The sequence below is a fragment of the Gigantopelta aegis genome, chromosome 9 (assembly GCF_016097555.1).
Source record: "Gigantopelta aegis isolate Gae_Host chromosome 9, Gae_host_genome, whole genome shotgun sequence".
Taxonomy (NCBI): Eukaryota; Metazoa; Mollusca; class Gastropoda; order Neomphalida; family Peltospiridae; genus Gigantopelta; species Gigantopelta aegis.
In genome coordinates this window covers 3,027,879-3,055,368 of record NC_054707.1, presented here as the reverse complement: position 1 = coordinate 3,055,368, position 27,490 = coordinate 3,027,879, and the positions used below count along the sequence as shown (strand labels likewise).

The following is a 27,490-nucleotide window of genomic DNA, read 5'->3' as shown; positions in this document are numbered from 1 at the left end:
TTAGGTAGCTAACTTTTTGTTGACTTTAGTAGAATGATGACAAAGGCTACACTCTTCTTCTAAGGTAGAAAGTTGTACATTGTTGGGGTTTTCGGTTTAATTTGTAAACCTGTTAATGTCTGTATGTTTGGCCATGTCTGCCAGTAGTCTCTCTACATCTACATCTAAACATCTACAGGCTACATGTTGCTGCCAAGTCAATTTTGGTAAATGTGTTTCTGGAAGTCATGGTGTTTATTATAGTTTAAAATGCAGAGTATGCGAAACAGAAAAATTACGTACCTCAGAAACTGGTATTGGTATTAATATTTTCAAAATATTATGTGTACCTTACTAAGGCAGTATGTGAAGTTTGAGTTTCAAAATCCAACGATTGCAAGATAACAACGTTACTAGTCCCGCTCTGTATGTTAACTTCATCTCCATCTAATATTGTAAACGTCACTGTGTCTTGGTCGGCATCAGAATCTGGCAGTGTTAAAATGATCTCTCCAATACTTGTGTTTTCCTGTACGTGAAGCACGTACAAACAGTCGATCACTGGCAGGTTGTCATTCACGTTATCCAGTAGAATCCGAACAGTTCCTTTAGACGTCCTCGGCAACTCATTGCTGTCACGTGCTTCCAGAACCACGTCATAGTACTCCACGCCCCCTGTAGCATCATCTCGATCAAGGTTTGCTCTTGTCCTTAAAACTCCAGATTCCAAGTCGATTAGAAATATATCCTGAACAGCAGATCCAGTGTCTGAAAGAATGTTTGTAGTTTATTTGGCAAAATGTAAAATGTTAATGTAATACTGGTACTAATATAAATATCAAAACCTTGAATATGAGTATAATTTCTAAAATCATTTATTTATTTGGAAAAATTTAAAATGTTAATGTGATAACAAATATCAATAACGAAATTTTGAATAATTTCTAAAATCAAACCTGTAATAAAATATGTTGATATACGCTGCATATCAAAGACGCCTTCATGATTATGGATATTACTGTGATATCAATTTCGTTTATAATACTATGAAATCATTTCTGTTCTGTGGTCTAATTTTCTTGTAATTCGTGAACTTGTGCAGTCAACGAATTTACGAACACAACGAACATATAATACACGTATATATTTAATACGGATTTATTATAGAAGCTTTTCTATGCACGAATTTAAGTACTGAACAGAATGTAGGTGGGTAATCCCGCGAAAATTAATTTCATAGTGATTTTATTTGTATTCAAAAGTATGTTGAGTACATCGTTATATAAAACATTTCCTTCATTCCTTCATTGTATTCAAAAGTAATTTTATACTTACTCGTAGTGACTGACATAAGATAATATGTAACAACTCCATCAACTCCCATGTCATCATCAGTTGCTTTAAACGTTGAAATGTTGGAACCTGGAGATATATCCTCAGAAATCCTAAGATTAGGAAAGCTTCCATTGCTGTCAACTGTTGGATTTTTCCAAACTGGACTTTCTTCATTAACTAACAGTATCTATAAAAGTTAAATATATTAAGATGTTACAGAAATAATATAATGATCAACTCTATGACTGACATCAAATATCATGTTTTGAGTATGATTATCATATTAAATGTAAAAATCACAAAGAGCAAACATATGCATGTGTCGTGATCTACCCCATAATATTTAATTTGTATGCATATCTCCAGTATGAGAAAACGAAAATATCTGACCATCAGTGCTTTTGATGCCTTTCAATCATTGTGCAACGCCCGAATGAGAGAGAGAGAGAGAGAGAGAGAGAGAGAGAGAGAGAGAGAGAGAGAGAGAGAGAGAGAGAGAGAGAGAGAGAGAGGGGGGGGGGGGGGTATCTGAAATTTGTGAGATGTAGAAGCTATATATTTCAGTTCAAAAGCATTCTTTTTATCAATAGAGAATTTAATAAAGAAATGTTCAGTATTGAAATTCAAAACATTTACTAACCATCAAACTGACGAATATGATACAAACAATCCGTATAGCCACATTAAATCTGAATAGACGTGGCAAAACAACACAAAGTAATATTTCCAGACCTCATCTGCCAATTGTGCAAGTGACAATATATTCAGGAATTATGTAGTGATGTTCAGCCCAACTTTCGCAAGCACATACTGTCTCCTCTATTTGGACAGCGATTCTTGAGCTCATGTCGTCACAGATGTTTAAGTATCAGTGAGCTTCATCATGTGCAAATTTAGGTTTGCCTAATCAGTCTTGGAATGGCAGTTCTCATACACAGTAAACAAGGGTGTATCATCCTGAGAAGTGACAGTCCACCCAACAGTGATTCATGAAACAGTGACGACATTGTCAAAAACATTCATTGTGTAGAGATCTATTTTTTAAAATGTTAATAGTTTCGTCGTCAAGTCGTACATGGGAGTGGGTGGGTGTCATGTGTGCCATTTAGTTTTAATGTTTAAGTAACTTCCTATTGCAATTTCCTAGAAACCTACCTCTAGAATAACAATAGCTGTGGCCGTTTTTACATCACCACGTTCTGGTTTGTCAACAGCAATGACCTTCAGAATAACCTTGTAGTCGTTTTCAGCTAGCGATTCATCTCCGACAGTATGAGGTCCCGTCAGCAGTTCTAAGCCATCTATCTTGAACAGTCCACTATCACCGTCTATAGATAGGTTAAACTGGCCGTTTGGTCCGTCGTCTATGTCAGTCAGTGAAAAGGTTAAGACTGATGAATCTGAAAAACAGCAGGGGAAAAGCTAATAACCGTGTGTTTTGTCCTTGTCTGAACACAGTTGCTCTTGAATTTAAGGTTCATTTTGTAAGTATAAAATGTGATAAAAGTATATACGATCACCATTTGTAACTCTTACTGACAAAAAACGTTATCATGATCAAAATATTTAAAAGAGCATTGGCCAAGTTGTCACAGCTTCCACAAATCGCAAGCAGGTGCTGTGTCTATAAGAGGACTGCCACCCAATCTCAGAGAGAGAGACACACACAGAGAGAGAGAAGAGAGAGAGAGAGAGAGTTTAGTGAGTTGTGATTTATTTTCTATTGATGTGAGCAGCTGTCCTCCTATGGGATGAAGCACCTGGCAGCCATTCACAGGAAAAGTGTTGGTTGACTATGTCCTGTGCACAGCGATGGTTGTGGATTACGATAACTGATTTCTTATACAGATTTATACTTGACCTCTAATCCATACATAATGTAAATACTAATGATTATTTTTGTTTGTTACAACAGATGAACATAAAGTAGGACTATATAATGGAAATGAGGAAATCAGTTCATAATATTATTAGCAACAATATCTGAATAAAATACGTTTACAAAATGTGCTAATAAAGTCATGACATGAAAATGAAATGCACTGAATAGAATGTGACAAAACACATCGTGTTTGAGCTGGCACGAACTACAGATCGACAACAAATGACATGGAACATGCTGGTTTTCACAGTGCAAAAGTGGCAGCTGTCCGATCTTTAAACCTTCCTGTTTCATTTTGTGTAATAAACAACAGGAAACGTATATAAGAATCAATGTGAAATTCTCATCATTATTGTTGGTATTTATAGATGTAAATATATCTAAGATATGAACGCATTAATACATAAAAACACGTAACAGTTAGAGACACAGATACAGACGTCACAGTACAACATACATTGTGTCTTTGCCATCTGCCAGACCTAGACAGAGCTATGGTGTGTTTCTGGCCTAACGAAACTTACTTGGTGCCATGTTCTCTGTTACATTTGCATGATAAATGGCTTCTGAAAAGACAGGGGGATTGTCGTTGACATCTTGAATGGTGATGTTGAGATAAATACTGTCTTCCAGTCCAGAAGAGTCCGTTACTGTTAACTTGAGATCTGTGAGTGACGTCACACCGGTTGCTCCGTCACGGTTGATTCGCTCAGCCATCGTGATCTCACCCGTTGTTGTGTTTATATTGAAATATTTCTTATCTGAGCCTGTAATGTAATTACATTGTATTAATAATTCATACAGCTTGTATTAAGGTGAAGGGACATGCACAAAGAGAGAGAGAGAGAGAGAGAGAGAGAGAGAGAGAGAGAGAGAGAGAGAGAGAGAGAGAGAGAGAGAGAGAGAGAGAGAGAGAGAGACAGAGACAGAGAGACAAAGACAGAGAGAGACATACATATAGAGAGAGAGAGATGTAATTTTTACCATGTAGTTTGTAAACATGTTCATCACTGGCATCTGCGTCTGTCATAGAGAACAATCCACACACGACTGTTCCCACCGGCATCTCCTCTGATATCCACTTCACGCCTCCTGCCTCTAGTCTGGGTGTCTCATCAGGCTCGTCTTCAACTGTTACAAACAGTGTCATGTTCACTTCATGGTCCGAGTCAAGGGCGCTGGTAAATATAACAAAATACAAGCAATGTTGTCACTAAACGCATTACCAATATCATGAGAATTACGATTAAAATTTTACAAACTCATAAAGTAGCAGAAATTCAGTACCAAAACAAATTTTTGTTTAAGTTGTCACCATTTCGCGCGAAGCACTGAGGAAATATTACTGAAGCATGCTCTGTGAACAATGTGATTAAGTGTAAAAGAAACACTAGACTGTGAAGAAGAGATGGACAGTGACTCCCCACGGAATGAAAACTAAAAACAACAAAAAGAAAAAAACAAGACAAAGCAATAAAACAACAAGGGGCAGGACGTAGCCCTGTGTTAATGCACCTTCCTGATGTGCAGTCAGTTCATGACGAATCCCTGTCAGTGAGCCCATTGGGCTATTTCTCAGTCCAGCCAGTGCTTCATGACTGGTATATTAAAGGCCGTAGCATATGCTATCCTATATGTGAGATGTTGTGTATAAAAGATCCTTTGTTACTAATGGAAAAACAAATGTAGTCGATTGTCTGTCTAAGGTTATAATTATGTCAAAATTACCAAATGTTTGACAGCCAATGATAAATAAATCAATGTGCTTTAGTGAAACGACTGATCATATTAACAGAGCAATGGCATTAATATTCTTACGTCAGTGTGAACAACATGAATTTGTCTGTTTCATAGTCAAACTGCTTTACTATCTTCACATCGGCTCCATCAGTCTTCAGTCTATCAGAATCAGACGCGCTGTAGACCAAGGAATCCCCGTCATCATCAGTAGCTGTAATGGAGTAGATGATCTGTCCTACGGCAGCGCTCTCTGTCACGTTGATGCTGGCCACGCCCACCAGGAACTGAGGCTCGTTGTCGTTGACGTTTTCAAGATGTACTCGTATCGTTCCTTGTGTCTCTTTAATGGGCTCACCTCGGTCTCGTGCTGTTATTGTGACGTCATAAAACATCACGCCACCAGTGGGTGTGTCTCTATCGAGGTCATCAGCTGACCGGAGAATTCCTGTATTATCATCAATCTGGAATTTTGTCGAGACATTCTTTCCTGAATCTGTATTGGATAAAGACACTTGTATAGTAATTATCAACAATTAAATTGTATCCAGTTAAATGCATAAGTATTTTGCAGCTTCGTCCATGCCTCGATTGGACTGGTGTGAAAATTTTAAGAACTACAATCTACAATCAACGTTATTAAAAGTAGGGTCAACTCAAACAAGAGCCTATGTGTTGGAAAGATGCATACCCGGATCACCAACACATACTGATACTTTAGCAAATGAAAAACGCGTAATTTTAGAGTTAATAAAAAACCATGATTATTCGTGATAACTGGGGGCAGCCATTTTGTTTCGTTTTTGTGACATCCGGTGGGATAGCTTGGGGCGAAGTGACGTTAGCTCCTAACCATCTCTTGTATGTACAGTGTAAACAAAAGCAGTAATTTTCGACAAGGCGCTTCTCTTTGATCAACCTGACTTGTAAAACAGCATAAATGACGTAATAATATAATAAACTATTTAACTAAATATATTTCAAGTTGCATTAACGGAACAAAATGGGGTTATAGTATTTTTCTCTGTTAAATAATCCAAAGAAAAATGTACACTATTAGGCCTATTGTTATGCTACGTTGGAGCAAAAACGACAACCCACGATACCCAAGTGATAATTTTCTTTTCTTTGGGGCTACGTAATTTGTCAGTTCTGTGGTTTTAGATGGAAAAGTCTACATAATCAATAGTTTTACAGAACTATTTACAGTAATAGACCATGTACAGTACAATTTTAGGGGCGACAGGTAATATTCCACAATACCGGTATGTATTTTTGTGTCTAGACAGCGTCAATTAATTGGCTCGTCTGGTTACCAATCAAATACACACCTACCAATCAGGAATCACAGGTAGCAGCAACTAACAGCATAGACCAATTAACTAAGAAAACACTCAGTGTATCATTTCAGTACGTAGGTTAATGCATGGGCAAAACATTGTTAATTGTTTCGACTTGTTGTGTAGCCACTTTGACAATGGTATTTTATTTTGTATTGAAAAATAATATATATATATATATAGTGCTGGATATACTTATTGCTGGCTTACTGGGATGTGTATTATTACAGAACATTGCAATATATGACTATTTATCATCCTGCAAAAACCAGGTAGATTGTGTTTCTCTAGTTCTAAGGCTCATTCCTGACGTTACGCGTTAAATATTACGTAACCACCAGCTCGCCAGAGGGCGTACTCACTGATATGGTACAAAATGGCTGCGCCCGTTATATATAATAGCCATCACATTTAACCGTTTTATTAATTAACTATACGATTATACGTGTTGATATTAAGCAATAATGTGCATTATATATCATTGAATATGCATACCAGGCCAAATGCCTTAATTGTCCTCTCCTTTAAGGTATGTAATCCTTATTTCTGCATTGGTTGATGTTTGTGTGTATCATTATATATTTAACATTCGATTTTGCAGGTTCATTTGTTTCTTGACATGCTGTTTATCTTTTGAGTTAAGCATTGCTATTATATAAAAACATACATTCGATTCCTAAACTGTCCTAGTCTTGAAATATTGATTAAGACCACATAACACATTCATGTATTTATAACACATTCAGGAATAAATACATTATAAAACACCTATGAATAAATAACTTAGAAAAGACCCATGAATAAAAACATTGCAAAACAGCCATAAATAAATAAATTATAAAACAGCCATAAATATATAAATCATAAAACATCCAGGATTAAGCAAACAATAAAATATCCTTGAATACATAAATTTATAAACATCCAGGAAAAAAACTAATTATAAAACTGCCAGGAATTAATAAATTATAGAACAGCCAGGAATAAATCAATTAAACATACAGGAACACACATAAATACATAAATGATAAAACATCCAAAAGTAGATAAATTAATAAAATGTGGTGACCTGAAATGACGGACATGATGCTGTATTCAACGATGCCGTCGTCCCCATGATCCTCGTCTGTAGCGGTAAACGTTGCTATGACAGATCCAACAGAAACGTTTTCTCGTATCGTTACATTGGGAAACAGTCCAGCTGTATCAGGAACCGGGCTCATCCAAACAGGAACAAATTCATTTTGTGGCAAAATCTACAAACAATTTTACATTAAAAGCATAACTGATAGAAAACCTCCCATTTATTTGAAAATAAAATGTACAATATTTGGGTACTTTGTTTGAAAGCAGTAGTTAGTGTGCTATACACATTTCAAACCTGAATAAACATATCCATTGCAAGAAACTCCGTCTTCTTTGTTATTTAATTTAACAGAGTCCACTATCACATTTTATAATACAAGACAATTTTACAAATACATTTTATTTTTGATAATTATATTACCTTTACAATGACTAATGCGAAGTTACTTCTTGGCTTTCCTTTTTGTGGATTGTCTTTAGCGGTGATGCTGAGAAAGTAGTGATATTCCTGGTTGTTCAGAGCCTCATAGTCAAGCGTGTTGCTATTCACGTATAACTGTTGTCCAGAAATGTTGAACTTGGGGTTAACCTCATCACCGTCAGATATATACACTGTTACCTTTGCATTACTACCAGAGTCAGCATCAGTGATGCCAAACGTCAAAAGAGGATCTACGATATAAAGGAGAATCAGTTAAGATTTTTACAACAGTCATTTCTAAATTGAAAATACAAATATTGATGAAATACATAACACTGGGAGCTGCAGTACTTCTTTGTGGCGGTCAAAATGATGTATTTCTTCGGGAGTGGCTGTCCTTCTATAGACTAGATACTAGATAGATTCATGGAAGCAACCACTATGTTGCCAAATGCCCATTCGACTCTGCATCATACAGCAATACAGTCTTGGTCATGAATCAAGGTTTTGTTGTTCCGATTGTATTGAACAGCACATAGAAATACAAACTTGATGAAAGTAATATGCCAAATAAACATTTACAATGTGGTCATGTCTAACAGTATGTCTTTGTGAAAGAGAACGGTACTATATATTATGAATACAGAATGTGAATGAAGAAAAATCCTTTAATGATGATGCGCTATTGTTTGTGGATGTTAATCTATCTTATTACATTTTGTTCCTTCTGTACATTCACAGAACTTTATATGATCAGTAATGTGATTCATCATACCCTTTAGAATTTTCCTTCTGTTCCATTACTATGTACCCTTTGATTGCTATCCACTTAGCAATACATAATACCTGCTACTGTTTTCCCTTCTGTTGCATTAACGACGTAAATCCACTGAGAGAAGACAGGAGGGTTATCATTAATGTCCTCGATCTCAAACGTCAGTGTCTTGTTCACACTGTGACCTGCTGCATCCGTAACTGTAAGCATGACATCGCTGATGGTCGAGATGCCACTGGCTCCATCTCTGTCGATGACGTCATTCACTGTTAATACGCCGCTAGTACTGTTGATATCAAAGTTGTTTGCTTGACTTCCTACAATGGATGGCATCAGTGTTTTATATTGCTCAAATAATTAAACTAAAAGGCCACCTTTAGGTGTGGACAGGTGTTCCTCTCACCCCACGCCATCCCCCAACCCCTTCTAGCGAGGGTCATGTGTATATTATGAATAGGTCTGCACAATTATAGATATGCATCTGGCAAATGTGGACCCATTCCCTTCCGTAAACCTTGCAGTTATAAATCCATGCAAACCCATTCTGGAGCACAACGATATGAACATCCAACTATTGTGAACTATTCAAATTACTCTCAACATGCCTTAACGGATAGATAATGGAAGGATTGTTTTCTAACAACAACCCAAGATATGTTGAACTACAACTAGATGTTCAGCTATATTAAATATATAATACTGCATGTTGTGCAGTAAATATTTTGTTATTTCTGCTGTCTGAAATATACTGAAAAACAAACCAGTTGGTATGCATGTATTACTGGTACAGATAAGGAAATAAAATAAAATAAAATGAAATTAAAAATAAAATAAAATAAAAAAATAAAATAAAATAAAATAAAATAAAATAAAATAAAGAAACTAATGTGAAATAGAATAAAAGAAAATAAATATTAAATAAACATGAAAGTAGTAATTGATCACATTTCAGAGAAGGAGATGAATGAATGAGTGAATGAATGAATGAATGAATGAATGAACGAATGAGTGAATAAATGAGTAAATAAATCAATCAATCAATCAACAAACATGAAAGTGGTAGTTTTATACATACTGGATAAAAAGGTTTGTTTTGTTTAACAACACCGAATAAGGAAATAAAACAAACAAATAAATAGATCAACAAAAATAACTAACTAAATAAATATGAAGGTAGTTGTACACATACCAGATAGTGAAAACGTCAGCGTGTCGTTGGCGTCGGCATCGGTTACAGAAAACACTCCACAAATCACAGATCCCACAGAATGCTCCTCGGAAAGACGTACTGGTGAGTCAACCGTGAGTATCGGTGAGTTGTCGTTAATGTCAATGACGTGAAAGGTAAACGTGACATTATCCTCGTGTTTTCCATCACTAACACTGAAATCGTAAATATATTTTAATAATTTAGATTAATATTTTTAGTGGATGAGATAACTGCCTTTTGAAGTGTAATTAAAACTATTATGGAATACCAAGGACGCTCCTGTAAAAGGAAATAAAAACAAACGCATTGTCCCAACACTTCACTAAACTAGGTATTAGAATTGGAATGCTGTCACTAATATAAATGAAAAGCAAATATTTCAGGGAGCAGCTAGTCATCAGCATGAACCGCATGGGGCCAAAGTGGCCTTTATCTATTCCACAATTACCTACATAATGGCTGCTTAAATTAGATCATGTGCGGGGTTTTTGGGTGGGGTTTTTTTTACGTTGACTGGCCTACTGGTACTAATGACTAATATACTATTATGAGTCGAGGACAAAGATGCAACCAGCCTCCCATCCACTCTCAAAATAACAAAAACAGAGACAGATAATGCTTGGTTGCCATCCCTCTAGGTCGCACCTTTATCAGTGCAATAAATGTCTAATAAAAGTAAAACATTAATGGATTTCCGGCTTAAATTTGCTGATGTAGCATTTTTTTTTTTTTTTTTTTTTTGTTGCTTTAGTTATTGTTGGGGGTTTTTTTTGTTTGGGGGTGGGGGGGGGGGGGGTGTTTCTTTTCTTTTTTAAAGTTATTCAATTATCTTACTTGATCACCAAGGAATGGCACTGTGCAGATTCAAAGTCCAGTTGATTTTTAAGTTTGATCTGATTGATGTCAACTGTAAAGAACTCTTCATCACCGTCCACGATAGTCACCATCACACTGTCGCCGTCGTCGTCGTCAACCATTGTCAAGGTGACGACAACATCTCCTACAGCCTTTGCTTCAGACACGTCAATATTGGACTGGAAACCTCTCAACGTCGGAGCGTTATCATTGACGTCTTCTAGGTGTATGATGATAGACCCAGTCACACTACGTTGTTGATGGCCACTGTCCACGGCGACCACAACCACTGTGAAGTTGTCCACACCACCTGTCGCAGTGTCGCTATCTAGCGGGGTAGCAAGACGAAGTGTTCCTGTATATAACCCTATCATGAATGCGTCATCAGTGTTCTTTCCTGTACCTGGGAATGAGATGTAACATTATTGATTAATCTAGTTCTCTCAAACAAATAAAATGTTTCTAAATAACAAAAATGTGCTACGAGTTTTCCAAGGTGGCTGCGCTTATATTTTAAGTGTGTTTAGCATGCACTGAGATGAGCATTCATAGAGGCAAACTATAAATACAGTTTCTATCATTTAGGACATATTGTTCATAGTAGGGCGGCAAAATAACAGAACGTAGCTCTATATAAAGTCTAGAACCGGTATCAATTCAGTTTAATAATAATGATATGCTTACTGTCTGTTGTAGACAAAATCTGATATTTAACATCTCCGTCTGCTCCATGGTCATCATCATTGGCTGTCAGTGTTGTGATGTTTGAGCCGGGTGTCAAGTCTTCTCTAATACTTTGATCTGGAAACCTTCCACTGGATGTGTCGAATGACGGACTAGTCCAGACAGGGGCGAACTCGTTCAGTGATACAACCTAACAACACAAATATGCATGTTTATGATGATAGAGTTTTGTTAAGTATTAGCATGATGAAAGTATCAGATATGAATTAATACTGAATTAATATTTTGTATTATATATCAAAAATTAATTTTAAACACATTAAGTAAAGTTCGTTGTATAGCACACTTTTATAACAATGACCTCCTTAAATATGCTCATAATATATTCTGCATATACAAGAAAAGAGAAGTTTATAGTACCTCAAACTACTAGTATTTCAAAATAAAGTTATTTCATGTCTAACACATGTATTACACAATATATGTACTAAATGGCAATCTGTATAAAGATATTGGCCTTATTCACGAAACATACTTGTACTATCACCAGTGTTACGCCGGTTCTTGCAGGACCTGTGTCTGGAGTATCAACAGCCTCAACTGTAAGAGTGAATCTGTAATCCTGATCCACCAGAGCCTCGTAATCTGTCTGTGTACCATTGGCAAAGAGGTCATTTCCACTTGTTGAGAATATATTACTAGGATCACCACTTGTCACAGATAGGGAAAACTGACCATTGTTTCCAGAGTCGGCATCAGAGCAGTCTAGTTGTAAAAGTTTTCCTGAAGTACAAGAGGTAAATAGGGATGTCAGACTGATTATGACCCTGCACGCCCGTCATTTGAATCTGAGTGATGTGAAATACAGGCCAGTAATCAGGGGAGGGACCTACCCACCCGCAGAAAACTATTGTCCTAAAATATTATGTTGGACTTTAGCTATTGTGGGTTTTTTTTTTATCAATAATAAAACAAAATGAATTTCTTAATTTATTTGTTTTGGAAATAAATGATACTTAATCATATGATTCTTCTCTGCCTTTTCTCTCTAATTACTCCTGGGGTTTTACACACGCACGCGCGCGCGCGCACGCACACACACACACACACACACACACACACACACACACCACACACACACACACACACACACACACACACACACACACACACACACACATCTAGAATTGGTGAAACTGCGTTCTGGAATCTTGCTTGATAAGACCATATTATATATTATATGTTTATTCTTAAATATTAAAGTTCTAAAATACTAGCTACAAAACAACCAAATACCAACCTGTGACTACAGTCTGCTCTGTAACGTTGACTGTATACACGGATTGTGAAAATGTGGGGAAGTTATCGTTCACATCGAGGACTGTGAAGATCAGATCTGCACTGTCAGTCAGTCCTCCTTGATCTCTCACAGTGACCGTGACCTTCAGTGATGACACCGCACTGCTCCCCTCGTGGTCAATCCGCTTCTTCACTGACAGCATACCAGTCGTGGTGTTCAGTTCAAAATAACTTATGTCCTGACCTACAAAGGAATGATACACTGTTTCATTAGCAGTTATTATAGAAAAGCATGCCACAGCTTAAATTATTATTTTTTGATTGACTAAACAATTAATTATCTCAGATTCTTAGTATGTTCCCATACAAAAAAAACAAACCAAACAAATATAGTTGTTTAAATACCAACTGCAATTGCTGGTTAGGGTGAATATAACACTTGCATCAAATTTGTTACTAATCGAATCTCAGGCAGATATTATACCCTTAAGGTATAGTCTACCCCTACAACTGTTTATGAATAATAAAAATAAGTTGTAATATTACAATGTCTATACAGAAAAAGCTTAATTTACTTTTAGTTTTCACAGCTCATTAATAATTAAATAAAGGTGCAAATAAAGCTGTTGTGATGGCCAAGTTCATATGTGCAACAAATTACTGCTAAAACGGTTAAACTGAAAGTGACAATGGGGTTCAAAACCATTTGACAATGAATGGCAAGCTTGTCCACTTAAAGCATTTTGTAAAAACAATATTTTCATGTTTGTTCAACTGTATGTGAATAAACTGTTTTTTGTAAAAAAAAAGAAAAAAAGAAAAAAAAAAGGAATAATTATATAAAGTACAGTTTAAGGATAAAAGCACAGTCATATTTTTATTATATAGTGTGGACACTGTAATTTGGTTTAAAAATCCACGCAGGCTGTAGATTTGTCACCTGAGAGAGTGTATGTGTGACTGTCCTCTGCATCCTCATCGTTGGCATAAAAAGCGCCACCTACAACTGTTCCTATTGGCAACTCCTCTGCTATTGCGAGAGGGGTGCGCACATGGATGGAGGGATTCTCGTTGATGTTGGTGACAACCACAGTGAGTGTCCAATTCTGCGTGTATTTTCCATCACTCAGACTGTAACAGCAAAGATTGAGTTCCATTTGAATCCCATATAAACAGCAATGTGTATAACACTTATTTATCTTCATAATGTATTACAAATAAGCATTCGTGACATTCGCTTATGAAGAAACGTGCCATATGTATAAACTTTATAAATGGAGTTGGTCACTAATTAACATGCATTGTATCTAGCGCTGCACGCTCAATGATGCACTGTCTGTCTAGGATCGATCCTCATCAGTAGGCCCATTGGGCTATTTCTCGTTCCAGCCAGTGCACCATGACTTGTATATCAAAAGCCGTGGTGTATGTTATTTTTTCTATGGGATGGTGCCTATAAAAGATCCCTTGCTACTAATGGAAAAATGTAGCGGGTTTCCTCTCTAAGATTACATGTCAAAATTACCAAATGTGTGACATCCAATATCCGATGATTAATAAATCAATGTCCTCTAGTGGTGTCGTTAAACAAAACAAACATTGTATCTAGAATTCAGACTTGTTTTGAATTTCACTATCTAGTTTTCATTATAAATGGTTAGCTCGAAGCGATCAACTTTTGATTATACAATTAATTAAAATATAAATGATTTGAATCATTATAACTATCGTCGAAACAGAATTACAGATGTCTCTAATTTTAATACCCATTCAGTACCTGTGTTTTCATTATGGATGAAACCGAAATCTCAGAAAATTTCACATATGTTTCTAGATATAAATTATAAAAATAATTAATTAACATTTTCCATGACATTCAATGATAGACTGCATAATTATTCATCACATCGTTGGAACCAAACTGATCATCATTTTGTACATACAATCTAATCATAGTGATAAGCCCATTTCTTTTATCTGTACTAATTATTTAATAATAACTAATAAGTATTCCAATGGTTTCACTTATATACATTATTATTCTTGAATGATAATAATTAAAACTACCTATAGATTCAACGTTGATCTGTGTACAAGACAAAATACATGGATCAGATATATTTGTGCATACGCTAATGGTTTTGTTGTTTGGTTCAGCACTAAAGTTAAGGTTAATTGTAGTGACTTAAGGTGAGTTTTACAACTGGCACCATAAACTTTACAGTAGTAAGTAGTCAAAAGTGTCCCTTTAATGATTAATATATATATTTTTTTACAAATAAGTGCTAATTAGTTAAATAATAAATTGGTTACTGACTTTTCGGAACAACTTGAATATATTCATTGGTATTGGACATTCATTTATGTGCTAAGCAAAAAGTTCCGAATGCATAAGACATGAGAGTTATTTCCCATATTTTCGTTTGAAGGTCGTATGGACTAGAATGTTTTTCATGGAACGCCGAGTTTCATAAAAGGTATTTGGTATGTATTAGATCTAGTTTTACACAAAAAGTTAGTATCCTTCTTAGAACATAATCAAATCATCATCTAACTGCCATTTGATATCTACGTTGTGCCTTACAACAGCCTCGTATCTGTTGTAGAGTTTCACAATAATTTACGATGATAGTAAGTTATGCCGAGTCGTGGAATGGGCTGGCGATCGTAGACAAACATTAAGGTCGATATGGTAGGTATTTACCGCGATAGTAGTGCTAAGATCGCTTCGTGGAACGGGGCCCTGGGGCTTAATTCACAAAACTATCTAAAACTCTTAACCAACATTGCATCATCATTGCAAGTCATTTTGAATTGCACTGCCAGATCGCAAAGTTGCGAGAGTTTGAGTGAATTAGGCTTCAGATATATGTCCGACATAGTCCCCATTACCTGATGATTACTGTGTGACACTGTTGCTTCTCATAATCTAACTGTTTGTCTAGTCTGATGTTGTTTCCACTGGTCGTGAAATACGCTGTGTCTCCTCCAACTACAGTAACAGTCACGGTGTCTCCGTCGTAGTCCACTGCTGTTAATGTATGGACAACACTCCCCATAGATGTATCTTCTGAAACAGCTACTGTGGGTTCGAAGTCTTCAAGGAAGGGGGCATTGTCGTTTGTGTTTTCTATGGTAATCTGGAATGTTCCAGTCACACTCTTCTCACTAGACCCTGAATCTGTCGCGACCACTGTGATGTTATAATACTGGACTCCGCCAGTTTCAACATCACTGTCCAGAACAGAAGACACGCGTAAAGTCCCAGACGTTGCGTCCATTACAAATACGTCTTTTGCACTCTTGCCATCATCTGTGGACATGCAAGTTAAAGATTAAAGTGGTAGTAGTGTATGATACTTTTATTTTTGTGTTAATTTGTGCATGAATATCTTCTTCTTTCTCGTTTTCCTTGGGCCTAAACAAATTGTGTTTCTGGGTACGTGCCAAACCCTTATGTAGAGTATAGTATTTTAACTTTTGTTACTGCATTTCACTCTTTTCACATACATATTAATGTTTTAAATTAATAACAGTACATTGAATAAAATGTTTTACAGGTTGGGCCGGGTTTCCGAAAACACACAAATGTTTTTACCCCTTACTCATTTGTGAAGAAATATTTGTACCTAATACTGAAATGACAATATCCTCAGAGATCATATCATGCATATTACTATTAAAACAAAATAAAAACAAACATTAAATATGTACTTTAAACATGTAAGTTGATAATATCTTATTGTATACAGTCAACACAAAGTTGTAGACAATAACTTCATCTTCACCAATATGTTTACCAAGCTATCTTAAACTCTGATATCCTAAAATAACAATATTTTCTGTCATATTGTATGCATATTACTATGAAGACAAAATAAAAACTAAACAAAAATGCATTAAATATAAAGTTTCTTACTGTCCACAGTCGACATAATGTTGTAGACTACAACTCCATCTTCACCCAAATCTTTGTCTTCTGCCTCCAACGTAGTGATGTTTATACCAACTGCAATGTCTTCGTTAATCGTCTGAGTTGCAAACGTTTCGCTGGATGTATCAAATGAAGGCTGTGTCCATTCAGGGGCAAATTCATTCAGGGGAACAACCTGAGAATTAGAAATGCATCATGATCCATTCAGTGTTATTTAGACTGTTATTAACAACAATTTTCATTCATTGCTTAAAATTAGATCTGATTACATTAGGTTTTATTTTATTGGAATACATACTTGTACTATCACCAGTGTTACACCAGATCTTGCAGGACCTGTGTCTGGATTATCAACAGCCTCAACTGTAAGAGTGAATCTGTAATCCTGGTCCACCAGAGCCTCGTAGTCTATTTGTGTCCCATCGGCAAAGAGATCATTTCCACTCGTCGTGAATATATTACTAGGATCGCCACTTGTCACTGATAAAGTAAACTTCCCATTGTTTCCAGAGTCAGCATCAGAACAGTCCAGTTGTAGCAACTTTCCTGGAATTAAATAGACACTCAAATGTCGGCTGAAAGAGAACTGTGAAAACATGTTCTTATTGTGGTATTACATTTTCATTCATCTGGCAGGGGCAGATCCAAGATGAACGAATGACAGTGGTATGGCGTGCTATTGTGTTTTATTATTGCGGGAAGGGTGCACCAAGGGAGCACTTAATTATAAACAGTTGACATAAAAAAAATCACAACTGATGCTTTCAACGAATACGTCTTTTGACGAAGATTTATGGAAACCATCAATTAAATACGAATTGTCATTCAAACCTAAACCTTTTTGAAATACAATGAAGGTTCATTCATGTTGATCACCTTCCTCGTTGCATGTTTTTAACATTGTATAATTTCTGTTATAATAAAATTCCAACCTGAAATTGCCGTCTCCTCTGTTATGTTGACAGTGTACACGGACTGTGAAAATGTGGGGAAGTTATCGTTCACATCGAGGACTGTGAAGATCAGATCTGCACTGTCAGTCAGTCCTCCTTGATCTCTCACAGTGATCGTGACCTTCAGTGATGACACCGCACTGCTTCCCTCGTGGTCAATCCGCTGTTTTACTGACAGCAAACCAGTCGTCATGTTGAGGTCAAAGTAATTTATGTCCTGACCTATTCAGAAAAACTCATTATTAATGTTAATTAATTAGTATATTTTTCAAAAGGAACTATACAATAATTTAATTTTACAAGCTTGTTCCTTTACCATGGATATCGTGTTTGGACATTTGACATTAAAATTTACAGACAAGCGAAACCGAACGACAAAAACGTGCAAACAAAATGATATAATACAAACAGATTATTGACAAATAACATAATGTAACAAAGATTTTATGTTGATATTTTTTCATTTTTCATTCAGTTTTGTTAGATTAAGCATACACTTGGTATTAATTTGTATTATATGTCAGGTTTTAGAAAATATGTGCATAGGTCAACTTAGTATTTTTCAGGTGAATAATGTCTTCATCGCGAAGCTGCTTACATTCTGACATTTTATTACGTTTGTGGATTCTACATTGGCCCAAGGCAAGTAAAGCATGGAATCAAAGTAGCTACGAAATTTGCACATGCTTATGAATTATACTTTGGCATGAAGATTGGGGATCAAGACAAATCATGGGCTCCAGAGATAGTTTGTGGTACACGTCGATCGAATTTGGAAGGATGGATGCGAGGTGACCGCCCCTCAATGCCCTTTGCCATACCCTGAATATGGAGAGAACCACAGAACCATGTGAATGACTGTTACCTCTGCATGGTGAATATTTCAAGATTCAAGAAAACGAAAAATCTACATGATATCACATATCCAGATATTCCATCATCTATTGCTTTAGTTAATCATAGCACCGATAATTGGATGCAACATAAGCGACTGCAGTAATATGCTACACAAATACAGAAAACTATTCTACTTAGCAGTCTGTAACCTTGTATTCACGAGGGGTGGGGTGGGGTGAGGGTGGGGGTGACGTAGCCCAGTGGCAAAGCACTCGGTTGATGCACGGTCGAATTGGATTGATCACCGTCGGTAGGCTCATTGGGTATTTTTTGTTCCAGCCAGTGCACTATAATCGGTATGTCAAAGGCCATGGTATGTCCTATCCTATTTGTGGGATGGTGCATGTATAGGATCCCTTGCTGCTAATGGAACAATGTAGCAATTTTGCTCTCTAAGACTATACGTCGAAATGACCAACTGTTTGACATCCAATAGCTGATGATTAATAAATCAATGTGCTTAGTGGTGCCGTTAAACACAAACTTTAACTTGCTTTTTGTCACGGGGATCGTATAATACCCGTAACTGAATAAAACATGATTATCCAAATATCTCTCCTAACTGTATATCTATTAGATATCTCTGTATCTGGCAGTGTATACCCGAGTGGCTCGGCTTAGGTATATCAGAGATAAGATCTTATATGAAGTATATATATATAGCATGTTTAGTTCACTAGAAAACACAACAAAACACAATACACTTTTGGAATATGTATTAACCTTAAGCTGACAAATATATTTCCGCAGTTAATTAATTAACAACAACAATAATAATAACAACCCAGAACTAATCACTTAATTAGTTAATCACTAGGTGTCTAGTTTACACAATATTCTAATCACTTCACCGTGACACAACACCCACACGTGTGATAATTGAGAAACGCTGCCAGGGGAACTTAATTAATAAAGGAATTACAACTCTATTCCTAACTGGTTAATTTTTAATTAACCCTTAACTACTCATTCAGTTACCTTGTAATACAGAATTAATACTGGTACCTATCACAATAAAGACAATAACCTACAGTTTACCTAGGTCCTCTAGGATGACTGGTTAAGCTTTAATAATTTTAGCACAGTGAAGCCTACAATTTACTTCGTCAGTTTACCGGAAACACTGTCTAAATAATATGGGTATAATACAGTATTAAAATATTTAAAGTCACATCAATCACATCAAGGTTATACAACAGAGCAGAAAAATATATTTACCAGTCCAGACGGACAACGTTCCCTGGGAGCCTTCCTATGTTTCTCCCAGATATCTCTAAAATCCTATCTATTTATTCAAAAATCTGAGAGACAGCGAATATCGCCTGGGGGCACAACGCGGCACCTCACCTATCATGTGAATTTGCCCCAACTCCCAGAGACGGTATTTTTCCTTAGATGTCCAGACTTACTGTCGCCTAGTTTGCCAAAAATCACGGTCGTAAAACCGCTCTATCGTAGGTATTACGTAACTACTGGCCACATGGCCTCCACACTTGGTCTAAGTGTGTATTAGGGGGGTACGGTCGCGCGGAGGTATTACGTAACAAGGTGCCCACCTAGTCTAAGTGCATATTGGGAACAGCTCGACCACCGTTGCGCGGTGGTATTACGTAACCACGCTGCACACAGCCCTCTAAAACCATTAACATCGCCACAGGTGAAAAAAAAATAAGAGCATGTTCTGTCACACTTGTATTCACGATGCATTAATAAAAACATTCTTGATTGTTGTAGGTTGTATAGTGTTTAGGGTTCCATTCCACGAACGTATGGTGAGTTTCGTAGCTGGTATATGTAAGTTTTATATCCGTATAACAAACAACCATAGCACAGCCATATATCTGTATCCATTTAACAACTATATGGAACATCTAGGTGGTTTGGAAATATGCAAGTAACTTTGTCTGTTGATTTCCTAAGCAATAATTACCGAATGCTTAATACATTACAGTTACCTCCCATAATTCATATGAAGGTTATATGGCATAAAAAAAGGCACAGGTTTCTTCTTGAGCTTGTCTGTCTTATGGATTTTACGAAACGATTGTCAGGATTTTTGTATTGCACGAGCGAGAGCAAAGGTAATACATAGATCTTGAGTTCTTTCTTTATTATATCCACATTATCCATAATTGTTTTATTTATGAATATCAAGGACCATGTTAAAACGTTTCAAACGTAACTAGGAGACGATGAAACAACATCATTTTGATATGAAATTACACAGAGCTGAAACTGGGGAAGCCGCATTACGTAACATGACGTCACATCTAAACAAATGACATCACTCGGTTTCCACGTGAAATCATTATGACACATATCGGTAATGCTGTTTATATTTCCCTGAATATCTTGAACTATGTGGATAATAAAAATTAGTATATATCCTTCTTAGAAACTATCAAATCATAATATTTTACTTGACATCAAATGATCTACGTTAGTAGCTTACACAGCAGCCTCGAACATGTCTTAAATTCCCATTATAATTTAGGACAACATTGAGTTAAATAACGTTTTGCAATCTTCTGCCAATCGCTGGAATTAGATTCAGTTGTGATAGTAGTTATTAAACACGATAGTGGTGCCAACATCGTATAGTTGGACGGGGTCCTGTTTGTAAAATATCTTCATTACCATTCATTTTGTAAACTAGTACATCATCTCTGTCAAGACCCAGCCCAATCTTCTTGATCTTTGTCGAATGTCATTTTCACCTGTTACTAATAAAGAAAACTGACTACTGTCTATCCCATTAAAAAATCACATTAACAGGTTATGTAAACATACGTCTTACCATTCAGTGTGTACACTAGAGTGTCATTGTTATCGGCGTCTGTAGCATAGAAAGCTATCCCAGTAACGGTTCCAACTGGCAGTTCTTCTGGGATTGCTAGAGGGTCGTAAACGTGTAAAACCGGTCTTTCATCATTGACGTTGGTTACTGATATTGAGATGGTTAAATTTTCTGAGAATGTCCCATCACTTATGCTAGAAAAATGTAACACATCACTGTTTAACATCCAAACATGTATTTTAAATCCAACGCCTGTGAAGAAACATCAATAGATCAAATTAAAACACAATACGATAAACGATTATACAATATTGGGTAATGGAAAATAGTTATTATTCACCGTGAAAATAAGATAACCATATTGAAGGTTGAATATTACTTTTAAATTAAGCAAATAAGGAGGTAGAAGAAGACAATTTGGAATCAATTTTACATAGACGCACACCTGATGACAACTGTGTAGCACTGGCGAGTCTCGTAGTCCAAAGTCTTCAGAGTCTTTATCTGATCTCCGTCCCCAGTGAAGTAATCGAGATCTCCACCAACCACAGACAGTGTAATGTTGTCTCCATCATGGTCAGTGGCTGTCACTGTGTGTATAATAGTTCCCACAACAGTGTCCTCAGCCACATCCAGTGTGTCCTGGTGATTTGTCAGCACGGGGGCGTTGTCGTTGACGTTTTCAAGACGTATGGTTATTGCCCCTGTAGTACTTAGTGGAGTTGTTCCATCATCAAAGGCCACAATGGTCAAGTTGTAGTAGTCTACTCCTCCAGTTGCAGAATCTGCATCAAGCGTTGCGGCAACACGAAGAACTCCGGATTGCTCATCAATTCTAAACATGTTGGCAGAACTTCCTGTGTCTAGAATGTATTGGAATATTATTTCGTAATTAATTTTGACATTTTTGCTATTTTGAACACCGTAACTACCTTCTTTTTTCTTTTTTTTCTTTTTATCCCAGTGCCCCCTTTCCTTTCTCTCCTTTGAATTCCATCTGATTTGTTCCCGATCTGGCAACACCTCCTATCTTTCAACTTCTTTCGCTGTCCACCTCCACATCCCAGTCCTTGTCTCTCCAACCGCGACAGGTGCTTGTCTCTTGTGGCTATCTGTGCCACACACCTGTTCCCCATCAGCTTTTAGCTGTGGGCTTAGTCTAACCACTTCGGGGAGTGTTCAGTAGTTACTTCTGGCATTGTTAAGAGGCACTTGTAACCATCTACTATGCACCCCTACTACCGGCGTTCGTTAGTTAGTGCCGTGGGTCAGACCAGCTTTATTAGCGGCAGAGGACGAGGATGCCAGGTGGGTGTAGGGATATACACAGAGACTGCACCCGTGGAGGAAGTTGAGACAGTTAGGCGATGGTGTGGACAGCTCAGAAGACAGAGTCGGAGGAAATTGACAGAAAGGGTCGAAACAGATTGAAATCGTGGGATAATCAATTAGTATGATAGACATTTGTCAAAAGTAGCGTTTAGGTGGATATCACCCCATAAACATAGGAAAGAGAGGACAAATTCTTGTACAATGGTTTGGGGTGGGGATAACAAAATGTATCATAACTTTGCAACCAATGCACATAGCCACACATATTAGGATACACAATGTTTATATAAAACCATTATACAAACTGATATATAATATATACAAATTGGTGTAATAATTAGGTCACCAGAGGTCAAAAGGTCATGGCATTTTGTTGATTGTAAACATCCGACACCTTGGCATCAATGGTACTACTGTTTCGTGTATGAGGGATACATTTTGACTGCCTAAAATGTGAATGATAGACACCCTGTGAGTAATTAAAGGGGTCATTGTTAAACAAACGACAGAAAGTCATATTTACAAAATTAATATAAAAGTGTGAAAAACCCATTACTTTGTAGGCAGTCAACAGATTCTTACACACTACCAGTAACAATTGAACATATTTTACCATTGCCTTATATTTCAACTTTTAAAAGGGACCACTTATCCAACATACGTTATGGTCGTTATCATGAATTATCAAGATGGCCACCATGCAAAAATCTTTTAATACCAATACCCCAGAACCCTAAAACCTAGGCTCGTAGCATGTCTTTTAATCTAACTTAGAGTTTTGAGGGTAATTAATGTAGTTATATCATTCACAATATTATTAGTTGGATTTTCTTTTTGTAAAAGAAATGAAATATATAGACATCGTATTCAGGAACAATGCTGCAAAGACTATTTTGAGTCTTACCATCTTTTTGCATTTGTATCATTATGTTTTCATTAAAATCTGGAAAATGTTTGTCCATTGCCTTAGTTTTCAACTTTTGATAGGGACCATTTGTGCAAGATACATTATGGTGGCAATCGTGGATTTCCAAGATTGGTCGCCATACAATAACTATTAGTACTAATATCTCAAAATCCTTGCACCCTATACTCACATTTTTGGCGTCTAACTTTGAGCCTTTTGAACTCTGGTGACATAATTGTTACACCAATTTCAATATATCATGTGTCAGTTTGTAGAGGTGTTTAATATAACAATCAAATCAATAATTTGTCAAAGTATGAGAATGTGTCCCGTATTAAATGTAATACTTCCTATGGCGAGTGTCTGCAAATGTACAAACTTTGACTTTTCCTTGTTTAAGAATAAAGTAAATCGGTTTAAAAGTGGTCATGATTCAAACTGGGAAACTTTGTTCTGCTGTGGAATGACATGTCTGCTTGGTTGACTACGACCATGAGTCCAATATAAGATATTGTCAACCATAGTAGAATGAAATATTTCCCATGGACAATATCGTCTCACCCAATCTAGGAATAAAACAAAATTAGGTTGAAATCGACCATGATTCCAAAGTAAGAAACCGTATGCCGTAAAAGTGATTTTTGTTTTTTTAATTGGCTTATATCGCGTTTTGCGGCAAACCAGCAGGCCTACGATTAGCCCTTACTGAAAAATACAATAATGACTTTAACTAAAAAAAGAAAGAAAATGGTTTATATTGCGTTTTGCACCTGACCTCTTCATATACACTTTGACCCTTCACCGTTTAGGAATAAAGAAAAATAGTTTGAAAACGACGAAGTTCCCAAAGTGGTAGACTGTGTCGCGTAGTGGAATATAATATTTCCTATGGCAAGTGTCTGCGAATGTACATACCAGCTGGGTTGAATACGACCATTATTCAAAACTGGAAAAAAGTATTTCCCATGGACAATGTCTACTATATAGACATTGTGTCCCTTGTCCAGTAAAGGATCTCCTCGGGAGTGGTAGTCCTCCTATAGACAAGGCACCGGCTGCCACCCAGAGCGTGTTTTAACAACTCAATGGGTAGGTGTCAGACCACTATACCATCTTCTCTCTCACTAACGACTAACCACTAACAACTAACCCACTGTCCTGTCCCAGTTAGCTGAGGTGTGTTCCCAGGACAGCGTGCTTGAACCATATTGGATATAAGCACAAAAATCAGTTGAGAGAGAGAGAGAGAGAGAGAGAGAGAGAGAGAGAGAGAGAGAGAGAGAGAGAGAGAGAGAGAGAGAGAGAGAGAGAGAGAGAGAGAGCATTAAAGTATAGAAATCGGGTAGAAATTATATAAATTAGTTAAAAGAAGGAATACCTGACACTTGTGAGATTATTTTATAACTGACTGTTCCGTGTATTCCATGGTCGTCGTCAGTCGCTGTGAACTCTGTTACCATGCTCCCAGGCAAAGAATCTTCACTAACGTTTAGAGGGGGAAACTCGCTGTTACTGTCTGTGATAGGCGAGGACCATGCAGGGGGGAATTCATTTCGTGGTACTACCTGCAACATAATTATGATCCGTCAACACTATTGCAGCCAATGCAAAGTTATTTCTACGGTAATACCTATAACAGAATTATAATCAAAGTCAAAACTATTACAACAATACAAAATACATTCTATGTAATACCTGTAATAGAATTACAATCAAAGTCTAAAGTCTAAACTATTACAGCAGTACGGAATTCATTCTACGGTAATACATGTAAGAGAATTATAATCAAAGTCGACATTATTATAGCAACTCGAAATTCACTCTGCTGTAATATCTGTAGCAGAATTGTAATCAGTCAAAACTTGCAGCAATACGAAATTAATTATATGTAATACCTGTAATAGAATTATAATCAAAGTCTAGACTATTACAGCAATACCAAATTCATTCATTTCATATTAACACACATAAATTGTATTCTACACATTTGTGGTAAACATACTTGTACTATCACCAGTGTTACGCCGGTTCTTGCAGAACCTGCGTCTGGAGTATCAACAGCCTCAACTGTAAGAGTGAATCTGTAATCCTGATCCACCAGAGCCTCATAGTCTATTTGTGTACCATTGGCAAAGAGGTCATTTCCACTTGTTGAGAATATATTACCAGGATCACCACTTGTCACAGAGAGGGAAAACTGACCATTGTTTCCAGAGTCAGCATCAGAGCAGTCCAATTTTAGCAACTCTCCTGAAGTAAAAGAGTATAGAAGTAGATGTATACTATGACCCGATATAAGAAACCTACTGCCAGATGCAATATTAATGAAAAAGAATGGTGTATCCACATATATATATTGACAGGGGCAGGTCTAGAATATGATCAGTTAAGGCAAAAGGGGTTGTTACGATTTAAATGTACAGTGTTTTATCTGGAGCATCTTTAGTCTTACTGAACAAGATACACCTCACTGTTGGTTACTCATACCAGTGAGATAACTTAAGGATGTGATTCTTTTTTAATTGCTCTATTGTTTTTGTTTGTTTGTTTGTATAATTCTTGATGTAAAAGGTTTTATACATTACTGTATACGATTGAGAACATCAATGTAATATTTAATGTTTTTAGCAAAGGCACTAAACTCATTATGTCTGCAACCTGGGAAGAGCAAAGTTAAAAAGACTTGCAATGACGATGTGACAACTTACTACAATTCTGTGACTGACCCCAGGTCTTTTTAATTTCCTTCCCGGTAACATCGTATACAAAAAATGCCCAAAATAAATTTAAAATAACAGAAATGACTAAGTATCTTCAGAGAAAATGGACAAATTGGAACAAGGTGTGCTTTTTCTACTTGATGTTATTGGACATTTTTTTTAAAGGCATACATATATTGCTGCACTTATCTTATGTGAGGTATCCCACCAACCTGAAATTGCTGTCTCCTCTGTTATGTTGACTGTGTACACGGACTGTGTAAATGTGGGGAAGTTATCGTTCACATCGAGGACTGTGAAGATCAGATCTGCACTGTCAGTCAGTCCTCCTTGATCTCTCACAGTGACCGTGACCTTCAGTGATGACAAGGCACTGCTTCCCTCGTAGTCAATCCGCTTCTTCACTGACAGCAAACCAGTCGTGCTGTTCAAGTCAATGTAACTCATGTCCTGACCTGTAAGTATGTATATTATTAATGCAACTGTGTTCAAAACACACTAAACAATTGTAATGTATGCAACCGTTGTACATGTTTTAACTAGGGCATTTGACCTGACTTGACCCCTGACATAACTACAGCCGAATAAGCAGCAAATGAGATTATTACACAAACATACCTGAATCTTACAGTACCGGCCATGTTGTTATGTTGTCACTGCAACAACTATTTGTAATATGTCTAATATGTAAAATCGTGCTGTTTTACTATCAATGAAATTATAAGAATTAAAAGTAGCACACCTTACTTAAAAGGTTGTATCACAAAATATTATTTACAACTGTGAGAGTATGAATGTTTTAGAACAGAATTTCTAGTTCCAAAGATGCGACGTTCACGGATTATCTGAATTGTAGTGCTTCCCCCAAACGGGTTCTACCCATGTTCTATAACAAAGACGTGCATGACAAGATAAACTGCCAAATCCTTTTTATTTATTTTCTAACGTCGTGTTCATTTATTTTTTAATAAAAACATCGATTATTGTCTATTGCATTAAGAGTTCAGATTAACAGGGTATATAAACTATATTCGTTACCACTCAGTGTGTACACTAGCACATCATCCTTATCGGCGTCTGTAGCATAAAATGACGTTCCAGTGACACTTCCAACTGGCAGTTCTTCTGGAACTGTTAGAGGGTCGTAGACGTGTAAAACAGGCGATTCATCATTGACGTCAGTTACCGCTATTGAGAGAGTCACATTCTCTGTGAATGATCCATCAGTCATGCTGAAACATAGATTAACATAAGGTAACATTTTAAGTCTAAACATATTTAGATATGAAATGGTTTACAACAACCAATCATGAAGTAATCAACATGGTACTAAAATAGATAAGACAA

General features: G+C 36.6%; 1 protein-coding gene across 1 annotated transcript in view; it reads right to left on the bottom strand.

The window, feature by feature from the left end:
- Positions 1-441: 441 nt before the first annotated feature.
- The window catches only part of LOC121380721 (cadherin-23-like), a 31,210-nt gene continuing 4,161 nt past the window's right edge, over positions 442-27,490 (bottom strand). Inside the window, exons 5-30 of the mRNA XM_041509672.1 lie at positions 27,182-27,375; positions 26,356-26,598; positions 25,426-25,673; positions 24,802-24,988; positions 21,630-22,047; positions 21,185-21,378; positions 17,470-17,712; positions 16,836-17,083; positions 16,523-16,712; positions 15,496-15,916; positions 13,544-13,734; positions 12,605-12,847; positions 11,840-12,087; positions 11,305-11,494; positions 10,600-11,023; positions 9,745-9,938; positions 8,627-8,872; positions 7,781-8,031; positions 7,343-7,529; positions 5,015-5,429; positions 4,181-4,374; positions 3,721-3,963; positions 2,470-2,714; positions 1,315-1,501; positions 515-747; positions 442-468 (exon numbers count right to left, since the gene is read on the bottom strand). Of these exons, the coding sequence (XP_041365606.1) occupies positions 442-468; positions 515-747; positions 1,315-1,501; positions 2,470-2,714; positions 3,721-3,963; positions 4,181-4,374; positions 5,015-5,429; positions 7,343-7,529; positions 7,781-8,031; positions 8,627-8,872; positions 9,745-9,938; positions 10,600-11,023; positions 11,305-11,494; positions 11,840-12,087; positions 12,605-12,847; positions 13,544-13,734; positions 15,496-15,916; positions 16,523-16,712; positions 16,836-17,083; positions 17,470-17,712; positions 21,185-21,378; positions 21,630-22,047; positions 24,802-24,988; positions 25,426-25,673; positions 26,356-26,598; positions 27,182-27,375 (6,304 nt within the window). The remainder of the gene's footprint in view (positions 469-514; positions 748-1,314; positions 1,502-2,469; positions 2,715-3,720; positions 3,964-4,180; positions 4,375-5,014; positions 5,430-7,342; positions 7,530-7,780; positions 8,032-8,626; positions 8,873-9,744; positions 9,939-10,599; positions 11,024-11,304; positions 11,495-11,839; positions 12,088-12,604; positions 12,848-13,543; positions 13,735-15,495; positions 15,917-16,522; positions 16,713-16,835; positions 17,084-17,469; positions 17,713-21,184; positions 21,379-21,629; positions 22,048-24,801; positions 24,989-25,425; positions 25,674-26,355; positions 26,599-27,181; positions 27,376-27,490) is intronic.